This window comes from Chinchilla lanigera, unplaced genomic scaffold, assembly GCF_000276665.1.
Source record: "Chinchilla lanigera isolate Chin_1 unplaced genomic scaffold, ChiLan1.0 scaffold00012, whole genome shotgun sequence".
NCBI classification, from domain to species: domain Eukaryota; kingdom Metazoa; phylum Chordata; class Mammalia; order Rodentia; family Chinchillidae; genus Chinchilla; species Chinchilla lanigera.
Window position 1 is genome coordinate 22,008,436 of NW_004955413.1, and position 22,494 is coordinate 22,030,929.

Genomic DNA, 22,494 nt, shown 5'->3' on the forward strand with positions numbered 1-22,494 from the left:
AAATAAGATAGCCATATCTGCTTGTTATATGGATTCTAGTTTTCCATCCTTTGACTTTTAGTCTATGAGTGTTTTTTGGATTAAATCTGTTTGTTGCATACCATATACTGTTGGGTTTTGTTTCTTGATCCATTTTGTCAATGTGTCTTTTCTTGGAAAACTGAGCCCACTCACACTGAGAGTTACTACTAAAAGGTATTGACTTATTTCTGTCACTGCATTATTTTCCTATTGATGATTTTCTTTTTGACCCAGGCACAATATGCATGATATATTCATTCTATAAGATTTTTTTGGAGTGTTGTTGGTGTAGTGGTTGATTGTGTCAACCTGAGAAGTTTAGAAACTTAACTAAATCAGCTCAGCAATTCTACACATTAGGGTGTAGAGGACCCACCCTAGGGTGGCTCATTGCCTGGATGATATAAAAGGGGAATGAGGGAGGACAGGCTTCTGCTCTTTGGGGGAGCTCCAGTCTTTGCCTTCAGCTTGGATATCATCTTCTGGCTTCTAGCGTAGACTCTTTGGCTTCTGCCTTGGATCCTTCAGCCTTCCAGCATAGACTCATCAGTTTTCTGTTGCAGTACCATCAGCCTCCTGATATGGACTTGCATGGACACTGCAGTGAACTCCAGACCTTGAACTGAATCCTTTGGTCTCCAACTCTGTGGGTGACTGTTGTAAGCCAATCTTGTCATTTCTTATACATTTGTATATATTATGACATATCTGTTTCTCTAGTAAAACCCTGACTGATACAGTTGGCTCATTATCTCTTTCTAGGATATCCTTGAAAATTTATTTGGAGTTCTGTTTTTGATCATCATGACTTTCTTGAGGTGCTCTTTGTCATGAAAATACCTTATTTCCCCTTCAATTGTGAAAGATAGTTTTGCAAGATCTATCAGTCTGGGTTGGAAGTTGTTGTTTTTTTTTTTTTTTTTTTTTAGAGCATAGAGCACTCCATTCTGAGCTCTCCTGATCTTTGAGTTTTGTGTTGAGAAGTCTGCTGTAATTCCAATGGGTTTACCTTCATACATGATTTGTTGCTTTTCTCCAACAATTTTAAAGATTCTTTCCTTGTGTTGGACTTCTGGAATTTTGACTATGATTTGTTATGGAAAAGTTCTTTTCTGATTGTAGTTGTTTGAGATTCTATATGCCTCACTTATGTATACATTAAATTTGTTCCTCATTTTTGGAAAGTTTTCTGTTACTATTTCTGTAAACCTTTTTTTACACCATTTGTGCTGTCTTCTGAGTTTTCACTAATTTCAGTTAATCTTTGATTAGTCTTCTTTGCATCATCTGGCAGTTATTGGATCCATTTTTCATGTTCTCTTTAAGGTGTTGCTCCTTAATTGATCACCAGCCACAGTTCTGTCTTCTAGATCTGACACTCTGTCCTTACACTGGTCACATCTGTTGCCCATACTTTCAATAGCATTTTTAATTTCCTGGATTTGTTTGGTATCTTCTCACAGACTCCAATTCTTTGCTACACTGGTTGCTCATTTTTTTTTATTATTTTATTTAGCTTAGTTAGCTTTTCATTAGTGTCTTCTGTAAACTCATTGATCATTTTGCTCATCAAGTCTATTATCCATTTAGGTATATCTTCTGTGAGCTCTTCAATACCTTGTTGTATTTTTTATGTCCTCTTTTATTATTTTTAATAATTCAGCTATGTGGTTTTTTATTTTCTTCACATCAATGCTCCATGGGTCAGCTTTGGGGGAGTTGGGAGTTTCTGGAGGCATTTTGTTGCCTTGTTGTCTCACATTTCTAGTGTGTGTGTGTGTGTGTGTGTATGTGTGTGTGCACATGTGTAGAGTTTTGGGGTCAGTGACATGATTATATTGGAAAGGTTGTGTTGCTAGTATGGAGCTCTCTTTTTTTTCAGCGATGCACTTGCCATGGCCAACTAAAGGCTGTTGCCTCTGTCTCAAGCTCCATACCCATTCTTAATTTAGCAAGGGAGAGTACAGTATAACTGGCCCAGCACACGGTTTTCCAGGAATGGCCCACAACATTGTTAATGACACAAAGACAGTCCAAATATAGGCATGCAGAGAAAACCAATGAATGGCAACACCTACACCACCCTGACAATAGCAACAAAATCATCAGCAATAATAGGGTCAAAAAGAAATGATATTTGATGGAGACCACTATGAAGCAGACCTGAGCAGGACTTAAATTAATCAACTGGCTTTTCATGTTCACTTGTGAATCTGTCCAAGGCCGAGGCTCTTTATCTGGAAATGGCAGACTCAGAGTAAGTGAACCTCTGTGAGTCACTAATCCCTACTAAAACCTGTAGTGGTGGATGAAGCCCAAAAGCCTCAAAGATAAGACAAGATCACAGCCAAGGTCACCTGGGTCGGATCTCAACTAGACAGAGACTGTATCTGCAGGCATCTCCTGAGTGGATTAACTTAATACCTTACTTAGAGAAGTCCTTGAGTGATTCCTTCCTGCTTGAGTATTCCCCTCCCTTCTTCTGATAACCAAATAAATACGGCCATCCAGAGAATGTCTTGGTCTTAGCCCTGAGAGAATCTTGAATTCTGTAAGAGGGCTTTGATCCTCCTAGAGCCCTGAAATCATTCCATTTGCCTCTTTTTTTTTTTTTTTTTTTTTTTTTTTTTTTGAGACAGGGTCTCACTGTGCAGTTCAGGTTAGCCCTGAGCTCACTTTGTAGCCCAGGCTGGTCTGGAACGCACTGTGATCCTCCTGCCTCAGCATCCCACGTGCTGGGATTACAGGTGTGCACCACCACACCCAGCCCCATTTGCCTCTTTTTATTTAGTCTTCACAGTACACTCATTCAGGAGATTGCAGACTTGATCAGCCCACAATAACTAAGGGATAATTGTTAACCTGATACATACTGATAAACCATAAGAACCAATAATGTTGCACATGAATAGATATACAAAATGTGGTATATAAGGAATGTCATTCATCCTTTAAGAAGGAAGACAATACTGACACATGCGACAACGTGAACGGACCTTGAAGACATTAGACAAAGTTAGATAAGCCAAGGCTCTGTGCTCAGTGCCTTTTCTCCTCTAGTTTCACCAGCTTCCACGGTCCTCATCACTTACGAACTCCCAGGCCTTGGCTGCCTGTGAGGCCCCCACCTGCCTGGTGGGGGACTGTGGGGCGGGCTGCCTTACCAGCAGGCTGAAGCTGCGCTGTTGGGGCTGTGGTCACCTGGAGAAGGAGCAGCAACGGGGAGTCCTTGGAGGAACCGAGACTGCAGCGCCCCCCAGCGCCCACTCAGGGCCCACCCTCTCAGGTCGGCTCACAGCGCAGGACTCTGCTGCAAAATGGGTTTAAAGACGTGCAGTTTAGGTCCAAGAGCACCCCTCCTGCCCTCTAGAGCAGAACCCCAAACTTGGGGTCATGCTGCTGTCTCGCAGAACAGAGCGGGCAATGGAGGAAACAGATGGAAGCCCCCAAAAGCCGGCGAGTCGCCTCCACGCTGAGGAGCAGGCCACAGCAGGAGCCCTGGCCACAGCCCGGCGAACCACCCACTGTGACTCAGATGCAAACCAGCGGGGGAGCAGAGCGCCCCCTGTGAGGGATGCACAGTGAAGCGGGTGGGAACCTTGCTCACCCAGTGCAAGATTTTTTTTTTTTTTTTTGGTTTTTCTCTGGTACCGGAACCAAACTCACAACCTTGCGCTTGCCAGGCAGGCGCTTTTGCCGCTGAGCTAAATCCCCAGCCCCCAGCACAAGATTTTTAATTTAAGGATCAGAAATGTGATGGAATAAGAAATGGGGCGATTCATGAAACAGCTATGTAAGTGACTCAGCTAACTCAGGGTTGTCTCCCCTCCAATCCTGTGTTCCTGTCACATAAGTCTCAGAAGATTCATTCAGACCCAGAGGTTCCCCCACCTCACTTCTTAACGCCTCCGGCAGAGAAAGTAAGACAGGGTCACTCCTCACCCCGCAGGGACAGGGGAGAACTGTTGTTATGGCTTGTGTGTAGTTGTCCCCATCCAAAGCCTGCTGGGGTCATAGGTGGGGTTTTTTGGAGGTGGCTGGATCTGGTGTGTGTGATGCTGGGATCAAGGGTGCTCCACTCTGGGTGTGAGTGGCATGGCCCATAAGGTTGGCAGCCTGGATGGAATTTAAAGGCAGGCTTGGCTGCTGCTTCTGCTCCTTCACTGCTTGTGGCCTCTGCCTGCCGTACCATGAGCTGTTTCTCCTCTTTGAGGCCCCTCTGCCATGCCACCCTGCCTTGAAGCCGGCTGTGGACTGAAACCTCTACAAACTCTGAGCCAAAATAAACCTTTCTCCTTGAACTTTGGGTGTTGGGTATTTTGTCTCAGTAAAACAAGCGCTAACCACAGTTAGAACCATAAAAGCCATAGTGTTGTGAAAAGGGAGCTCCAGGTCTAGCGGCTCCCCAGTATCTACCATCTGCCAGCTGCAGATCAGACAGAAAAGCAAAGGCAAGACGGTTTCCACCTTCTAGCGGAGGTTCCCTGCAGCCACTATAAAATCCACTCTGACAGCTGAAACCTGCTCCCGTAAGTGTCTATGCAGAGTACAGAAAAGGAGCAAAAACATAAAAATAAAAAGCAGAAGGTCTACAATAATGTGACAAGGAAGATGACAAGTAATATTAATAGCATTGCTAAATAAAGAGTGTTAAATTGGGTCAAAATCAGGTTTGAATACTTTCCTACATACAGAATGTTATGGCTTTTATCTAGAAGTCCCCTCAAAGGCTCATGCTCTCATAGGGGGGCTTTTGGGAGGTGACTGGATCATGGGTGTGTGGTACTGGGTTGGTCTACTGATGCGTTTATAGCTGGATGTGGTGTTGGGAGGTGGAGTCTGGTGGGGACAGTTGAGTCACTGGGGGGCGTGGCCTGGAAGTGTATATCCTTCCTATCCTTTGATCCTTCCTCCTGCTTTGCAGCCATTCCACGCGCAAGCCTCCTCTACCAGGCCCCTTTGCTATGCCTTCCTGACTTGGAGCCAGCAGGCTATGCACTGACTCCTCTACAGACTATGGGCCAAAATAAACCTTTCCTCCTTTAACTGGCTGTGGGGTTTTGTGTCTCAGCAATGATAGAAACAACTAAAACATGTGAGATGCTGAAGTAAGAGAGACACAAAATTTCAAAATAGCCAGTCATGGTGGTGACACCTGAACTCCCAGTACCCCAGAGGCTGAGACAGGAGAATGGTGAGGACCAGATCAGCCTGGAGCACTTAGCAAGACCCTGTCTCAAAGTAAAAAGTAGAAAGGGTTGGGGCTGTAGCTCAGTGATAGAACACTCTTGAGCTTAATTCCCCAGTGTCCACTCATCCCTCAACCAAATCAGGTAAAAAAAAAAAATGTATCACATCTAGGCAAAAAAAAAGAGGATAATATTAATATTTTACAATACTAATTTATTACATTTGTGTTTATCTTACAGCATCCCCTGCACTAAATAAATTAATATATAGGTTTGATAATTTATAATAATAGAAAAATGAATAATAAAGATGCATCCATTATTAAATTGTTGTTATTTTATGGGTTTAATTGTTTTTCTGGTTTTTTTTTTTTGAGACAAGATCTCACTATGCAGTTCAGGCAGGCCTTGAGCTCACGTTGTAGCCCAGGCTGGCCTTGAACTTGCAACAATCCTCCTGCTTCAGCCTCCCAAGTGCTGGGATTACAGGCGTGCGCCACCACGCCTGGCTTTACGGGTTTAATTGTAACAAGATTCAACAGGACAGATGAGTGAAAAGTGCAAGTGGGACTCTCCCACCAGCCTAGCCTCTATGGCTCCCACCCCCAGCTCCCACCCCAAACCTGTTCACCCTTTGGTAAAACACCTTCCAAAATTTCTTCCTGCTCCTATATTGTAACGGCAAGCAGCAACACCCAGGACTTGGAGGCAGATTTTTTTACACTGAAGGGAACTGATTGGAATCATTCCCAAAATATCAGGCCATGATCACTGGGGGTCTAGGGCTTATATGGGATAAGCAAGCAGGAAGTACAGAGGCAGAATGACTTATCAACTGGGGATTGGTTTATACAATGTGCATCATAGTGACTAGCTACATATACAGTGACCAGCCGTTTCTAAGAGACAGGAGCAACCGAATCTGGAACAGGAACTATTACCTGGGCAACGAAGAAACTGAAGTATACTGGCTGGTGGATGGGCAGGGGACACTTCCTGCTACAATACCATATATGGGATACTTTTTAAAAATTCTACTTGCCAGCGGGGTGTCATGGCACATGTGTGTAATCGCAGTATTCAGGAGACTGAGGCAGGAAGATCACTGCAAGTTCAAGACCAGCCTGGGCTACAAACTGAGTCCAAGGCCAGACTGAACTGCACAGCAAAATCCTGTCTCAAAAAGACAAAAAAGAAATAAAAAACCCACTTGTTTTCTTGTATTTAATTTATCCTGGCCATCTTTCCAGGTCAGTTCCGCATAGATTTGTCTTGGTCTTTTTCATCACCATTGGTTTGTTTGATTGATTGATTGATTGATTGATTGATTGTACTGAGAGTAAACCCAGTGCTTTTCATACGTTTTTACATCCCCAGCCCCCTTTTTTATCTTTTATTTTGAGACAGGGGCTCTCACTAAATTGTTCAAGCTGGGCTCAAACTTGCAGTCCTTCAGCTTCAGCCTCTCAAAGTTCTGGGATTATGGGTGTAATCCCAGCTTTGCTTTTATTTTGTGCTAGTGTCCTTGAATGCTAACAGTCCTCCAAGGTGGAGATTTCACACTGTTTCCATCCTTAAACCAGTTGAAATAACTAGATGAACGCCCTTACCCATGTTTCTCTGTGTACCCGCTGCTGTGTTTGTGCGTCTTGGATTTCTGGAGGTGGAATGCTGAGTTCCAAACATGTACTTTCTATGTACGTCCTTCCAGAAATGACATCATTTAATACTCAATGAGTGTCTCAGGAGCACCTTCCTCTCTCTTTCTCACCAACACAATATGCTTTCACTCTATTTTTGCCAAACAAAATGTGTTCTAGCCATGGCTAAAATTTATAAGCTCCTAGTGTTGTTAAATATTTTGTCCTGTATCTATTGGTCACTATACTTCTGTGAAACATCTTTTCAAAGACCATGGGAAATAGCTGTTTACAGAAAATCAGGACCAAGTGCAGTTTGAATGAGTGAGGACTTGGTTTTGGTTTCTTAAGTTTCTTCAAAACAAAACAAAAAGAAAAACCATAAGGTGGGGTGAAAGAGGTAGGTTTCAGGGGTGGGGAAGAGAAATGGAGTCACATTTATTTATTAATTACATCAAAAACTTTAAAAGTCAAAAGCACCTCTAAGGATGTGGAAAAAATAAGGAACTTTGCAAATTCTTCATTGAAGGGCATTGCCTGGGAAATTCCTGTCAGCTTTTAAAACCAGGCAATTTGCTTGTTGTATAAATTGTCCCAGAAATAAGACAGTACAATGTTACTGAGTATGTAGTCTCTGAAGCAAACATAACACTCATAATGAACCAACAGAAACTATAGCTGGATCTCATTTGTGACTCTAAGATGAACAGAGTGAATACAGTATTAGAGACTATAAACCTATAACGTACTGGCACAAAAATCTGCCTTGACCAAGTTGAGGCTTTCACAGAATATGAGGATAATTCAATATATGGAAATTTATGCACATACTATACAATATTCATGACACAAATAAAACAAAAATTATGATCATCTGATTAGTCTGAAAATGCAGCAATAATCCTAATAAAAATATTTAAATATAGGAATAAAACACACTGAAATGTGGCTTTTGTAAGTCAGCTGCAAATAGCAAAATATTAGAGACAATTTTATTGTATGAAATAATTTAAGAATTCCAACTAACTCAAAGCATGAAACCAAAATTTAAAAATAATTGAGGAACTGGGGGGAAAGTAGCATTATTTGCTCCTGAATTATTTATTCAATAATTATATCAGTAAGCATCCAGCAAAGCACAAAAGGAATGTTAAAATGAATAAAGTATCTGTAATCAGTTAGAAAACGTTACACGAAAAGACACAATTCACAATAGCATCAGAGCAATTAAAGTACCAAAGAAATAAATGTTAGCAGGAAATTCTGAGAAGCAATAAATCACATGAGAAATGGGACAGTTGGATCCCAGTGAAGTCAGACCCTGAAGCCAGCTAGAAAGAGAAGAGATCCATGCTTTAATTAGGCAAAAGTCCTGAGATGTGGAGGACCACCTGGACTGCTCTCCTTGCAGGAGGAGAAATTGTCTCCACTTTGGTTGAACCTGGCCCTGGGTCCATGTATTGATATGGACAGAGCTGGCTAGGTCTTTTCCTTTCCCTTCAGTTGGCTTTAAGCAATGCAAATCAGTCTAGCCAAAACAAAACAAAAGGAAAAAGCACACTACTCTTTTGTAGTCTGAAGCAAAGAGGACAGGGCAGTGTTTCCCCACCCCCTATAGCTCCTAAATGAAACGTGTGAGCCTGAGTGGGATGGAGAGCCTGCTCCACACTGTCTGCTGGGGTGGAGCCTGGAGAGAAGAGACTATGACTTCCCAGAGCATAAAAGATGACACATCAGAGCTGAAGCACTGACCCCAAAACATTAGATACTATCTCAAGTGTGTTATGCAGATTACTCTTTCTGTGTATCCTTCTCTCTGGATACTGCAGAGGTGACTTCAGGCCTCCCACCTAGCCCAGCTCACAGCACTCACCTACTTCCTGCCACTCCCACGGTCACTCATCTTCAAGCCACTCCCCTCTTCCTGAATTAATAAAACCCAGGTTCAGCCCTGGGATGAGGCTTTTGTTCTGGTTAGCCATCATCGGGGCTGAACTTGGGACCCCTCGGCTCCCCACAACTACAAATAGGCCTTAGTGTCTTCATTCTAGCCACAGGTTGCACCGGAAGTGGTAGATTGGAATTAATTCACTAGAATTCCAATAACTTTTCCATGGGATTACAAATATAAACTTCCTGGGCTGCGACAAGGACTGGGAAGTGTTCTCTATACTGAGAACTTCTCGACTGCCCGTATTTGCAAATACGAGCAAATAACTTCCTTTGTAAAGTTTAACGAAAAACTAAGGCAAGCAGGGCAGTCACTGTAGCACTTTTTCTTACAGCGCTGAGGGTCAGAATCAGGATTCTTTTGTGCTTGCCAAGAACAGGGGAGCTCGTGTCTGCTGTCTGTGTAGCAGAGGTCATCTCGGCTCTAAGTAAAGGTCAGAGAGGCTGCCAAAGAAAACCCCCACGGAGCAATTTCTGCAAAGTGACTTGACGAGGAAGGTTGTCTCCCTGGAGAGGGCTCAGCTGGCCACTCCACCTGAGGTTGCTAATGACCTTGCCCCGGAGCAGAGGACTCCAAGGCCATTGTCAACAGTCCCTTTGAGGCCGGGGTTGCTTCAACCAAGTCCGGTTCTCCACAACCCTATCTTCTTCCCTGCAGACCTCTGTCCATCTCGCTCAAGCCCGAGTCCAGTCCCTGTGGATGGTCAGTTAGGAGAAAGACAGAAACACAGCCGAGGGCCGCACAAGTCTGGCTCTGTTGTGTGCTATGGGAAGTGTCGGGGATCTCACGCAGGCCAGCAGGATCCACCCTGGGAACCCCAAAACCTACAAGACCCTTTACCTAGAATAATGATTCTCAAACAAAGGCCCTGAAGAAGCTGATGGCCCAATAGCTGAACCAGATCGATTCAACAGGAAAACTGAAAAACAGAGATCTCGTATTTCAAATGATAGGGAAAATTCGTGTCAACGGAGAGAATTTTCTGTTATATATTTTTTCTTTTCCTCGCTTTCTTTTCCTGCTTGAGCTGGCCCCGCAGTGTCTAAGCACAACAGCCTTTGTTAAGAATCTATTTCAAGGGGCTAGGGATTTAGCTCAGTGGCAAAAGTGCCTGCCTGGCAAGCGCAAGGTCGTGAGTTCAGTTCCCGGTACCGGAGAAAAACCAAAAAAAAAAAAAAAAAGAATCTATTTCAGGTTTCAAAGCACATAACACTGACAACCTGAATCACAATCAGGGACTTTCTCCTACAGGAGGGGAGGTATCTTGTGGTCGGAGGCCCCCTCACCTTTTGCTTTGGAGATGGAGGCTATTTTACTAATTTGGGGGGAATAATTGTAATACAAGCATATGAAACATAACCTAAGGGAAGAAAAGGGCAAACAGTAAACAGTAAGTCTCCCTGACCCTGTTCCTCGACGTAAGTCCCCTCCCCAGCAGTAACTATGGCTCCCAGATAGAGCCCTCTTTAGTGCAAAAAAGAAAATGAAGACATCTCCCATGCACTCTTAGCACTCTTATTTCCTCAATAGAATTTCCCACAATGCTTCACACAAGTGTGCTATCAATGAATACATATATGTGAATGAATACATATGGCTTTTGATGACAAAAGCCAGTAGTGTTTTTAAATTACAAGGGGTGGTCAAAACACAGTGTGTATGTTTAAATAAAAAAATTACCACAGTAAGATACATTGCCATTATTCCCCAAATAGTCTCCCTTGCTTCAAACATACTTATCCCACTGTTCTTGCCACTTTCTGAAGCAGCTCTGAAAGTCCTCTTTCATGAGTGTCTGTAGGAGGTGTGATAAAAACTATACATTGTGAATGGTGCTGCTGAGTGCCGCCCAAAAGAGAGACAGGCTGGTTAAAAACATCACCGCGCGTCCTCCTCCGCCTTATTGGACCAGGCACCAAGTACCTTCGGGCTCTTTTCCGAAGTCAGAACAACCATCAAAGGTAAATGTTTTGAGTCACCTCAGAGCATCAAGGCGGCCATGACAGCACAACTACAGACCCTCACAAAAGACAACTTCCAGAGCTGCTTCAGAAAGTGGCACGGACAATGGGATAAGCGTGTGTGGAGCAAGGAAGAGTTTGTGAGGGGTGATGTGTCTTTTATTGCAATACATTTTTAAAAGATTTCTACATTCATTGTACTTTTCAATCACACCATATATGTTTCACTCACATCAGCAGCCACAGACATTTAGGAGAGAGCTGTCCTGGATGAATGAGGTAGTGGGCCCATCTGGGCACTCACAGGCCTTGGCTGGTGTGTGCTGCAGGAATCATTCAGCTTCCCAGGGCTCCTGGCCATGGTGGGCCCTTCGCTTGTCTGTGACGGCTGCCCATATTGTACCATGATGCCCAGCGCCCTTCCCCCAAAGGGTATTTGAGAGCCCCCTGCCGGTTTGGCCACCCTGTGACCCTGTCCCAGAGCTGGAAATCTAATGTGAGGAACTGTCCTCAGCAACAAGCCTGTTTGAGGACGGTGCTATGTGAGAGCATTCACCCCGGCTGGAAGTCTGCAGGAGGAAAAACGTGACCTTATGTTTTCCTTTGAAGAAGTTTGATCTGGAAAAGAACATCAAAGAGTTCACCGCAATGCAGACCAAGTTGCCCCCTGCAAGCCCGGCCTGGAGGAGCGCTGCTCAGGGCACGCAGGATTACGGGCATCCTCGTGGCTGTGGCCCTAGCTCCTGAGACAGCACGAGGGAGCCTCATGCTCTCGGTAGCGGGGCCGGGGTTGGGGGCAGCAGCTGCCATCACCAGCGTGGGGACAAGTGTCTTAGGAAATAGAGGCAATTTGGCAGTAAGAGTGAAAGCCAGCAGACTGTAGCCAGTGAGGACCACACCAGCGCCCGGGACTTCAGGAGAAGGGGTGCTGAGGCCTGAAGCCAAGGCTGCCCCACGGCATGTGGACGAGTGCGTGAGAGTTATCTGCAGCATCTCTGTGTTGATGGCTTGTGGTCAAGAAGTTTGTGACCCCAGCAGATCCCTTTTGGGAAGACTGTAAGGTGCAGAGTGCCTGCAAGGGCACAGCCCTGGCCAGGGTGTTGGTGCTACCGGGTGGCTTCCCACTTGTGCAGGACAGTCATAGCTTCCTGCCGAAATCGCCCCGGAGGAGGGGTGAGGACAGCCAGCCAGGGAATGAGAACAGTGCTAAGAACTGGGGTCCTCCCGTGCCTGCAGCCACAGGCGCACCGACCCTTCATCTCAGGGGTCCTTTTTTCTTTTCTTTTTTTTTTTTTTTTGGTTTTTCTCCGGTACCAGGAACCGAACTCACGACCTTGCGCTTGCCAGGCAGGCGCTTTGCCGCTGAGCTAAATCCCCAGCCCCATCTCAGGGGTCCTGGGTGGCTCTGCCAAGAGCCGGAATGGGCGCAGATATGTAGATGCGTGGTCTTGGTCTCCATAAAGCTCACCATGGTGGAGGTGGGGAGAGATCATCAATCACTGCAACCATCCTTTCTCAGGGCAAGGACTTGTCCCGAACCCCTGACTGCAGCTGGGTCCCTGCCGCTTTTCTCAGGATCCTGTTCTTCACTATCAAAGCACTGACCATAAGGTTTTAGAATCACCTACTCATGGGTATGCGGTGCTCACTCTGCTTCTGGGGATGCCCTGCTCTGGCTGGGCAGGCATGGGCCCCTTGTCCACCCCTGTGGCAGGGTGTGCACTAGGCCAAGTGTGCTGTGGTATGTGTTGGACAATGCAAATGCGTCATGACATGACAAAGGTGACGCTTCCTGTGGGTTGGGAGGGGAGTTTTATTTTAAAAATTGCTTATATTTCTAGACTCTTCTATCTACAGAAATTTAATATCTAGACCCAAAGCTGAGATAAGAGACCACTATCAAAAATGAGGTAGATTTCCTTATTAAGTCTTCCTTAACTGTACAGAGAGAAGAGGCTGTGACCAGGTAGCAAGGGCACAGCCTGAGACCTGGAGAAGGGTCCTGTGAGCCTTGGTGGAGGGTGTGAAGGCTCGTGTACTGACCGCCTCCCCTGTTTATTCAACAGATTCTAACTGAGGCCCCACCAGGGGCTGAGTGGCCGGGAAGAGGCTGCACACTTGTCTGCGTGTTGGGATGGTCTGAGAAGCTTCTAGAAATTCTCGAGAGTGGTAGGCATGCCCCTGGGGCCTGCGGGGGTCATTGCTTTGCGAATGACCTGGGTTTTGTACTTTGTAAAGCTCTCCATGCCTGTAGACCCAGCAGTTGGGAGGCTGAGGCAAGAGATCTTGAATTCAAAGTCATCCTGGGCTACATAGCAAGACACTGCTTCAAAAAACAAACACAAACAAACAGAAAGCTCCCAGGTGATTCTGTTGTGCAGTTGGCAGACACTACGGGAAAGACAGCCTCTGTCCCAATAGAGCTTAGGCCCAGAGAAGAAAACAGGTCCCAGAGGAGCCAGAGGTTAGGCCGGTGTCCTGGGCCCCTGGTGGATGCACTGATCCGCTCTTCGCTCCCGGGCCGGCTGGCTCTGGAGGAGAGGGAATATCCAGGCAAGCGGGAAGCCGGCCCTCCTAACTGTGCTACCTGTGACGTGCCCTCCTGGGCTTGCGCCTTTGCCAGCTGTCACAGTTTCTGCATTTCCGGCCAGATGGGCCTTTTGTTCACTCATTCGGTTATTCAGTGCCCAGATGTGAACGGAGCACACCTCTGTGCCTGGCACCCAGCGAGGCCCAGCAGCAAGTGAGACAGACACGATGGGGGTGTGATGTGAAGAACGACCTCCTCCAGCCCTGTGACAGCTGGGGGCTCCAGGGAGCTTCTGTGGGACTCCAGGTGTGCTACAGAAGGAAGTAAATAGCTCCTTCCTTTGGCCCTGGTGGATGCAGCTGCCTCCATGGAAACTTGGCTTAGCCGAGGAAAATATACCTCCAGCTGAGACACCTCGGGGTAGCAAAGCTTGTTGGCGATGATGAAATCAGCAGCAGGGTAGAAAGAAGATCTGCAGGGCTTCCCAATAACCCGTGGGGATGCCAGAGGTGCCAAGGAGATGGAAGAGAAATTCACAAGAGACCAGATTTTCTGTGTTGTATAGATGGGGTTGAAGACTAAGAGAAGCTAAATATTCATGTTAATTAAAACTGCAGCTGAGCCAGGCATGGGGGTGCACGCCTGTAATCCCAGCACCGGGAAAGCTGAGGCAGGAGGATCACAGTGAGTTCAAGGCCAGCCTGAACCGCTACATAGTGAGTTCCAGGCCAGCCTGAACCACATAGTAAGACCCTGTCCCACAAAACAAAACAAAACAAAATAAAATAAAACAGTAGCTGAGATGCATTTTGGGCTCATGTATTTTCCAAATTGTAAGTGACTACTCAGTACATTTATAATTAAAATGAAAAAAAATCTTTAAAAATAAACCACCCTCTCTTGCTCCTCCACAGCCCTCCTATTTCCTGGTGTCGTATGGAGTCTATTGTCAGCCTGTTGTCCAGCCTGAGATTCTACCTGTATTCCCAGCATCCTGCGATGAAAAGTCAGTGATGTGGGAAGTCCTTTCTCCAGAGAGAGCCATCCCTTCCTGTAGCATAATTCACAGCACCTCAGAAGCCATTAAAGTGTTCCGCCACTACAGAACGGGTTAAAAACAAAATATCCACTCACTTAGTGGAGCACGACGTAGCTATCAAAAATAATGTTCGCAAGGGCCCATGACTGGATTCACCAACTTAGGAGGAAAAAAGCAGGGTTGGCAAAGGAATGAGGTCCTAGGCTCGATCACCCGCACTACAAAAATAAAAATTTTAAAAAAAGTATGCATGTGTCTCACCTTTCCCCTAACCAGGGAAACACATCTATCGTGCTTGTGGGCAGGAAACCAAGCCACCAAGGAAACGCGGGGGTCCCAGCACAGGCCTCTGCACTTTGAGGTGATTGGATGGCTTTTCCTTATCCTTCTTTTTCTCCCTTTTTGTATCGCTCAAGTTTTCTGCTGTGAGAATTGTTGTCTATAAAATGGAAAAACTAGATAACATGTTGATCTCAAACATGAAATAAATAATTTTAAGAACGATTGTTAGTCTTTTGGTCTAAATTTAGTTTCTTAAATTGCTTGAATGACTACAAAGCCTCCTCCTCATTATAAAATGAGGCATCCACAGGAGGAAAATGAGTAGTTTTCCCATGGGTCATGAAAAAAGGATAAAATGCTTATGAAGCAAACACCTGGGCCACGTGGTGCTAAGCATTTCACAAACTGGTGCTGATCATAATCTTGAAAGACTCAATCTTTTTTTTTTTATATTGGGACTTGAACCCAGAGCCTTTATACTAAACTTATCTCCAGCCCTTCCTTCCTTCTTTACTTTCTTTCTATCTTTCTTTTCTTCCTTCTTTCCTTCTCTCTCTCTTTCTCTCTCTCTGTCTTTCTCTTTCTCTCTCTCTTCCCTTTTTTACTTTCTTTCTGTTTTGAGGCAAGAACTCTTTAAGTCAGTAAATTATCTGGGCTCAGCTGGAATTTGCAATCCTCCTGCCTCAGCTTCCCAGAGTGGAGAGATCACAAGTGTGAGGCATCATATCCAATTTAAAGGTACAATCCCGAATGCTGAAATTCTAAAAAAGCTAAATCCTTACAGTCTAAAACCCCCAAAGCACAGTCCTGAAAGATTAAAACCCCAAATGTTGAAACCTTGAAAACGGTAAGTCCCATTTTAACAAAAGGCTATGTAAGGGGGATAGAAAGCTGAAATTTGTGGACAGGATTAATGCACTTTTTTTTTTTTTAGATGTCTGCAGGATAGTTCCAAACGACTCATCTGAGTCCACCTGTTTCTTCACGCAGAGCAGGATGCTTGTCTTCAAAAATTGTCCTTCTTCAAGGGAATGGAGAGAATTCAAGCTCAGCAACCTGCTGAACCAAGGATAATGGAAGCTGGGGACAGAACACATGAAATGTTGCTGTTCTTGGTTACAGACTTGATGCTCACAGAAGACAGGATTCTCTTGTCTACCCCTAGATCTAACATAGACACACTGGACAATGCCTCACTTTGTATAGTGATACTGTCCCCAGGGGGTTTTAAAATAGACAATTCATGCCCCTGTTGGATCCAAAAATTACAGCCCTAGCTCATTTTTATTTTTTGAGACAAGTCTTGCTAAGTCACTGACTTGTAAATTGCCCAGCCTGGGCTGGAACTTGTGCTTCTGCCTCAGCCTCCAAGAATGCTCAAGTCACAAGCATGTGCTACCACTCTCGGCAATTTTATGCCTTCTTTTTGCAAATTTGATTCTGTGCGGGTACATTATCAAGTGACTTTGTAACACTGTGCACACGTGTACCTAAAAACGTTCAAAGTTCCCCCAAATGAAGAACTGTTCTTTTTGTATGTATGTGTTTGTGAAAGATGAAATTTCTCAAGACCTCAATACCTTAGGTGACTGCAGAGGGGCAAGGACCATTGGGATTTTTGATTCACCTTCTCACAAGATTTAGGTCGGCCGTCATGTAATTTCAGATGACCACAGCTCCAAGCTGGCTGTGTGAGGAGACCAGCCATGGTGGTATGTGTTTCCACATTTTGTTTTTGGATCTCTTTTATTAAGAATATGTTTTATCTGCTCCTGTTATACCTATGTGACTTGAAAAAGTATGCAAGCTATTACTGCTTATTTAATTGTGCCTCACAGTCTGCGAAGTGCTCTGTTGTGTTTTTGCTTCTGAGATCTGCACTTAAGAATGTTTTAAGTGTTTTTAAAACAATTTTAGAATTATTTTTGCAGAATTATATTTTTGGGATTTTTGATCTTGTAGGGTTTAGATTTGACAGATTTTGATGTGTCAAGGTTTCAGTATTTCTGATTATGGTATTCAGGACTGGGTTTTTCAGGATTGTGGTCCAAATTCTTTACATATATTAACTTTTTTTGAGACAGGGTCACACTGTCTGGCCTTGAATTCAACACCCAGCCGTGGCCTCCCCAGTGCTGGGATCATAGGCCTGTGCCATCACACCTGGTTTCTATTAACTTTTAAAATCCTTGCATCAATCCTATAAAGACAAAGTAGGGACTGTTAATGTCCCCCTTTTCCAGGTGAAAATACCAAGGCATGCTTAACAGCTTGTACAAAGTCATACCCGCAGAGGCAGAGGAGCCGGACTTCAAATCTAGACACCCGGGCTTTTCCACGCCCCATGATGCTCTTTGCACAGCAGGAGAGAGCCACTGGGAAGGGGATGGACCTGCTTCCTCCTGAGTCCCCCTCCATTTGCCCCACAGAGGACTCTTGGTCCTGACACCCACAGCAGACCCAGCAAGACCCTCCGACACTGAGCAATGCCCGGTAGTGCCAGGGCTCAGGGCTGGTTCTGGAAACAGAGCTGCACAGAGCACAGACCTGGCCTCAAGGGACCCAAAATAATGCGGCACATAGCTGAGTGTGGCAGGAACACAACCGTGCCACAGAGGGCTCGCAGGAAGAGAGCTGGAGGGAAACAGCCACAGAGCAAAGGCCCCAGGGAAAGCAGGGGCTCAAAAGGGCTGTGCAGGAGAAAAGGGGAGGGACCAAGGTGACCAGCAGGGGGCGCACAGGTGCCTGCATTTTTGGACCTTGACTGCAGTGGTGAACAGAGACCAGGCCCCTGCCCTGGAGGCCTGGGTTTGCAGCCAGTGCTGGTGGTCCCTATGGGCTTTCAGGGTGAGCTCAGGATGCGAATTCTAAACCTGGAAAGATGGTTTGAGGCCAAAAACAGTGCCTGGCTAAGGAGTCGAGTTTTTCCCTCAGACAACAGAGGACTGCCACTGAGATGGAGCAGAGATCACCTGAAAACAAAAGTGATCAGGAAGGGTGATCTGGCTGGCAGGCACAGCACCAGGACCCTTGACCCTGGAGATTTCCATGGGCCCTCCTAGAGCCGGGTGCTCCTCTCTGCATGAAACAAATCCCAAGACTTTTACTTTTACAGTAAAATGGCGCGGAAAGTGCAGAGCGCACCCACATCCCTCCCCGCTGCAGCCATCACCATCAGCACCAGGTGGCACTTTGGTGACAGTGATGAGCCTGCAGGGAGGCATCAATCCCAGCCTGGCCACAAAGAGCCGTTCTATTTCTACTCATCATTGCGCATGCTGGTTTCCACTAGGGGGCGCGTCGGCACCGTTTGGGCCTCTTCACAGACTCCAGAGTCCCCAGGCCCCACCTAGTCCCGCTGAGTTACAGCCTCCCTTGGGTACACAACCTGGGTGTGTAAATGGAATTCGGATTTGCACCCCTGGCTGCAAACGTCCAAAGGACGGCTGAGAGCTCAGACTGGTAGTTTCTAAAACTGAGGCATCATTTTCTCAACGAGCTACAGGGTGGTGTCAGCTTTGTCACCACTTGGTTAAAGTGTTGGCACAATTGTTCTAGTGCGGCTTCCTACAGGGCTCCATAGATGCACAGGCAGTGTGTGTGTGTGTGTGCGCGTGCGTGCGTGTGCCTGCGCACGCGCCAGAGAACATACAGGACTCTGCTCCAGAGGGACAGGAATGAACAGCTGAGCATTCATTTAGCTAGGGCTGATTTTCACCTGAACAGGTGAGTTGTTATCAACGATACTTAATCTGCGCGTTGGTATTGGGAGGACCCCACAGAGCATCTAATCTGTCCTGACTCCCTGCAGATGGGCAAGCTGTGGCAGACTGGCGGACTTTGAGGAAGAGTACACAGTTTGCCACGGTTGACGGGGAACAAAAGCCTGGCTGGTGCTTCCTGGAGCCACTCTTGCAAACCCAACACTCAGTGCTCACAAGCACCGGAGCAGCCTGGAAGCATGCAGTGGTGGGTTACTCCCCAAGCACGCCATGTGCAGGCAGAAATGGAAGCCTGATGCCAGGAGCCACTCTTCAGACCTCGGTTGCAAGGTGTCCAGATAGAATTTAAAATTGTTCTAAATAGAACCTGGGGGTTATATATGCTCCAGCTGAGAAGCATGCTCTGCTCCTGCCATAGCCCCGGCTGTGGGAGCCTGTGTCCTTGGAGGTTTCTTCAGCCTGGTGTGTATGGTGGGAGCTCTGGAAGATGCCTCTGAGAGGTATTACGAAGCTGGACATGATTAATCTGGTTCTTGGCCCTCTGGAAGCTCCCAGTCTGGTGGGGGAAAAGACATGTATGCAACTATCTAACAGAAAATACAGTTTCTCCAAGTGTTTCCAAAAGGCACTAATAACATGGCTGCATGTGGCCAATCAATATTCATGTGATGGCCAGATGCATGCTGCAGGCCTGGACAGAGCTTAAACCAAAGAAAAATATCACTGTTACCGTCCATCAACACAGGAAAAATCATGTGAGTGGAAGGGGTTGAAGCCAGTCAAATGAAATGGATAAAGAGCACAGCATGTGCTCGATAAAAATGGGTACGTTAGGAAGCTCTGTTCACCATGGAGGCCAGCTCCTACTCACTCCTGCTAAGAGGTCAGAGTAGCCAGTGCCTGGCCTGGGGAATACAGGGTTGATGAGCAGAGGAGGCCCAAGAGGTGATGCTTGAACTAGGCATTGCAGGTAGAGGCCAATTCCATCCAGACAGGCAGAGGCACACAGGCCAGCAGGGAGTGGGTACAGGTTGACTGGAGCACAGGCCTGCGTGTCTGGCAAAGAACGCAAACATCGAGTGGGCAAGGCGCGAATGCCACATTGAGGAGTCTGAAAAATGGCCTTTCAGGGAGGGACAACATACTCATATTGCTTCTAGGAGAATCCGGGTGAAATGATGGAGGACTGGCTTTGAGGAGGTGCCGGAAGCAGAGGCCAGGGGATTCGCCATGTGATAGAATGAGACTGCCTGCCCCCTTTCCCGCCACTAGAATCTGATGGAGCAAGAGACCAAGAGACCAAGCAAAGACAGGAAGTGAATGAGGTCACTTCACACACCCCAGGGTGCCGAGTGTTGCGAAGGGGGTCAAGCTGGGTGCCAGGGAGACCGTGATAGGGAAGGGCTCCGAAGCCCATGTGGTCAGGGGTCTTCTCGAGGAGAAGCATTCAACTGAAGGCCACAGGCGCAAGAGCTGGGCAGGGCTTCCAGGTGGAAGGCCCAGGTGGGGGTGAGCCACAGTCAGAGCAGGAAGCCGCCAGGGCCTGTGCACTGACAGGAGGAAGGCGCAGGCGAGCAGGGGATGGGGCTTGTGGCTGAATGAGCACTAGCCCCGGGCTTGGAGGCAATGCAAGAGAACTGCCACTGGCCCAGGAAGACGCAGACAGCCCCCTATTGCAGGATACAGTACTGTTTTCCCTTTTAAAGTTAGTTTTTAGACATGACTGTTACCAGCTGTTGTCAATTTACCGAACTATGGAATTGCTGTAATGTGAATGTTTGCCTCCCTCCCCAAACTTGTATGCTGAGCTCTCCACCCCGGTATGAGTTAGGGCTTTGGGGACATGGGGTGGGTCCTCAGCAATGGGATCAAAGCCCTTATAAGAGGTTCCAGAGAGCCAGCTGGCCTCTTCCACATGAGGATCACAAAGCAGGTGCTTCAGGAGAAACAGGTTCCCCACACCACTGTAAGGGCACCTTGATCTTAGACTACCTAGGTCCTAGAACTGGGAGAAAAACTTGTTATTTCTGCCTGACTGACTTACAAGTAAAAGCTGATGTCAAAAATTAGTGACACTCTGGGAGTTTAGGAAAAAAGACTGTGCCCCAGAGAATAGCAAGATTTGAGGGCGAGGTGGCAGAACAGAATGCTGTGAAGAGCAGGGTCAGTTCTGGGATCCCCAAAGGGGTATCTACCAAGAGCAGCACCGGCAAAACTATTGCTGAGGCCAAGGGCACAGACTCGGCAGCCACACTGCCTGGATTTGGATCCTGTCGGGCCACTTCCTTTGTAACTTGGGACAAAGCCCTTCTCAGCTTCTACTATGGGGCTAGCAACACTGTCAGGTCCAAGACCAGTTTTCTCCTTCCCTAGAAGCAAAGACATGAGCCTCTTCCTGTTTCATGGGTCCTGGTGGAAGGTACAAGTCCGGGCCAGAGACAAAGAGCTTTATATCTCATAGCTCAGCGAGTGACATGAACAGCAGCATAGGGGATGGTTCCGTGGCGCTCCAAGTCTCCTGGACCTGGATTTATGCTGTGCTTGCAGTGGGCCTGCACTTTAGCTGAGGGAATGCACCTCTTTTATAGCAGGTGGGGCTCTTGAGAAAAGGTGGCAGGGAGTCAGTTTAGAGAGGGACAGACAAGGCACATGCTGTGCGGCAGCATGGAGTCCTCACTACCTCAGGCTTTAGTGGTCCTGACATGCGCAGGGGCCTCCATAATACGCATCACCAAGCAGGCAGGCAGAGAAGGATCTGTTAGCTATCACAAGGGGCTGCTTCCACGTGCTGGAGGCAGAAGCCAGGACGCAGCAAGGCGAGGACAGGTAGTTGGGACTCAGCATACTTGTTCCACAAGTTTGCCATGACGGAGAAAACTTGGGACCTTGCAAGAACATTCAGAAGTTTAAGGAAGACTTAGCCCCAAGGAACTCTAGAAAGGTTTAACTATTGAAGGGAAGCCAAGCACCATGACTGAGAAAGCGGGGAGGTGAGAGGCAAAGGGATGCGGTTCACCTGTGAGGCGAAGGCCTCTCCCATTCACACGGGAGAACAGGAAGGAGTGAAATCAGCATCACAGATTTGTGGGCCATCATTCAGACAGCCTGTCTGCCGGCCCATTCTCCATGAAACAGGAAGCGCGGTGATCCCACAGGGTTAAGTGAAGGGAGCTGGGAAATATGTGGAGAATGCACACGATGGAACTTTCAGACATTAGGGAACGGTTGGCTGAAAGACCAGTGAAGCAAGGGATGGCTGAAAGCACAGGTGAGAACAGACTAGCAGGGTGCATTTCCTACAGGAAGTGGAAAATTAAGTCCAGTCGCACCAGGTCTGGGGATGAGGACGAAGGGACAGCGCAGGCTCCTTGCAAAGGTCCAGCTGGCAATGGACCCTGGTCTGATGTATGGTGGGGGCAGCAGCCAGAGTTCAGAGAAGGATGGCAAGTGAGAGGTTAAATGAAAGGAGACCTCAGGGGCAGGAGGAGCCAGGGGGCTCTGTACACAGCTCTGGCTGCTGGCCCCAGCTGTCGCACAGCCCGTAACTCAAGGTCCTCCTTGGGGAGTGCTATGGGTTTCCTCCTCCCCCCCATTTTAAGAAGTCAAATACAAAATGCACTTTGAGCCCCAGGTGGAGGTGACAGGGAATAAGGATTAATACACACAGGCCAAAGAATGGTGTTTCTCTCTTTTATTTAAAAACAGTGCTTCATTACCATTGGCAAAGGCTGAGGCAGTGCTCCTCCTTTGCTTAGAGTTTATAAAAGCCAGCAACATGATCAATAATTTATACACATGGAGAGTAATACAAAAAAAAAATAAGGAATAAAAGCTAAAGATCTAACTACTCCGACCTTCACAATTCCAGCTACTTGATAATAATAGGAATAACCCAATGAATACTGTATGGTCTGAAAGCTACTATACAATATGATTCTTAACGAGAAGGGAAAGGAATTAGAGACTGTCACAAAGCCCTGGGATGTTTCTCTGGAGTTAGCAGGGAAACAGGACCCTGGGCAAGCAGCTCGGGTGTCCTAGGAAGTGATTCTGGGGAGGACAGGATGGGGAGGGCGAAGGCGAGGTGGTCAATTGTACAAGCATCCCATGGGATGCCCCCGTGCCCCAAAGGTACCTGTGCTGCCACGGCAACGGGAGG

The 22,494-nt window shown here is 46.8% G+C and overlaps 1 protein-coding gene across 1 annotated transcript in view; it reads left to right on the forward strand.

The window, feature by feature from the left end:
• Positions 1-14,544, forward strand: part of LOC102008396 (apolipoprotein L6-like) — a 35,467-nt gene extending 20,923 nt beyond the window's left edge. Inside the window, 1 exon segment of the mRNA XM_013511275.1 lies at positions 14,207-14,544. Within this exon segment, the coding sequence (XP_013366729.1) occupies positions 14,207-14,407 (201 nt within the window). The 3' untranslated portion in view covers positions 14,408-14,544.
• Positions 14,545-22,494: the final 7,950 nt, after the last annotated feature.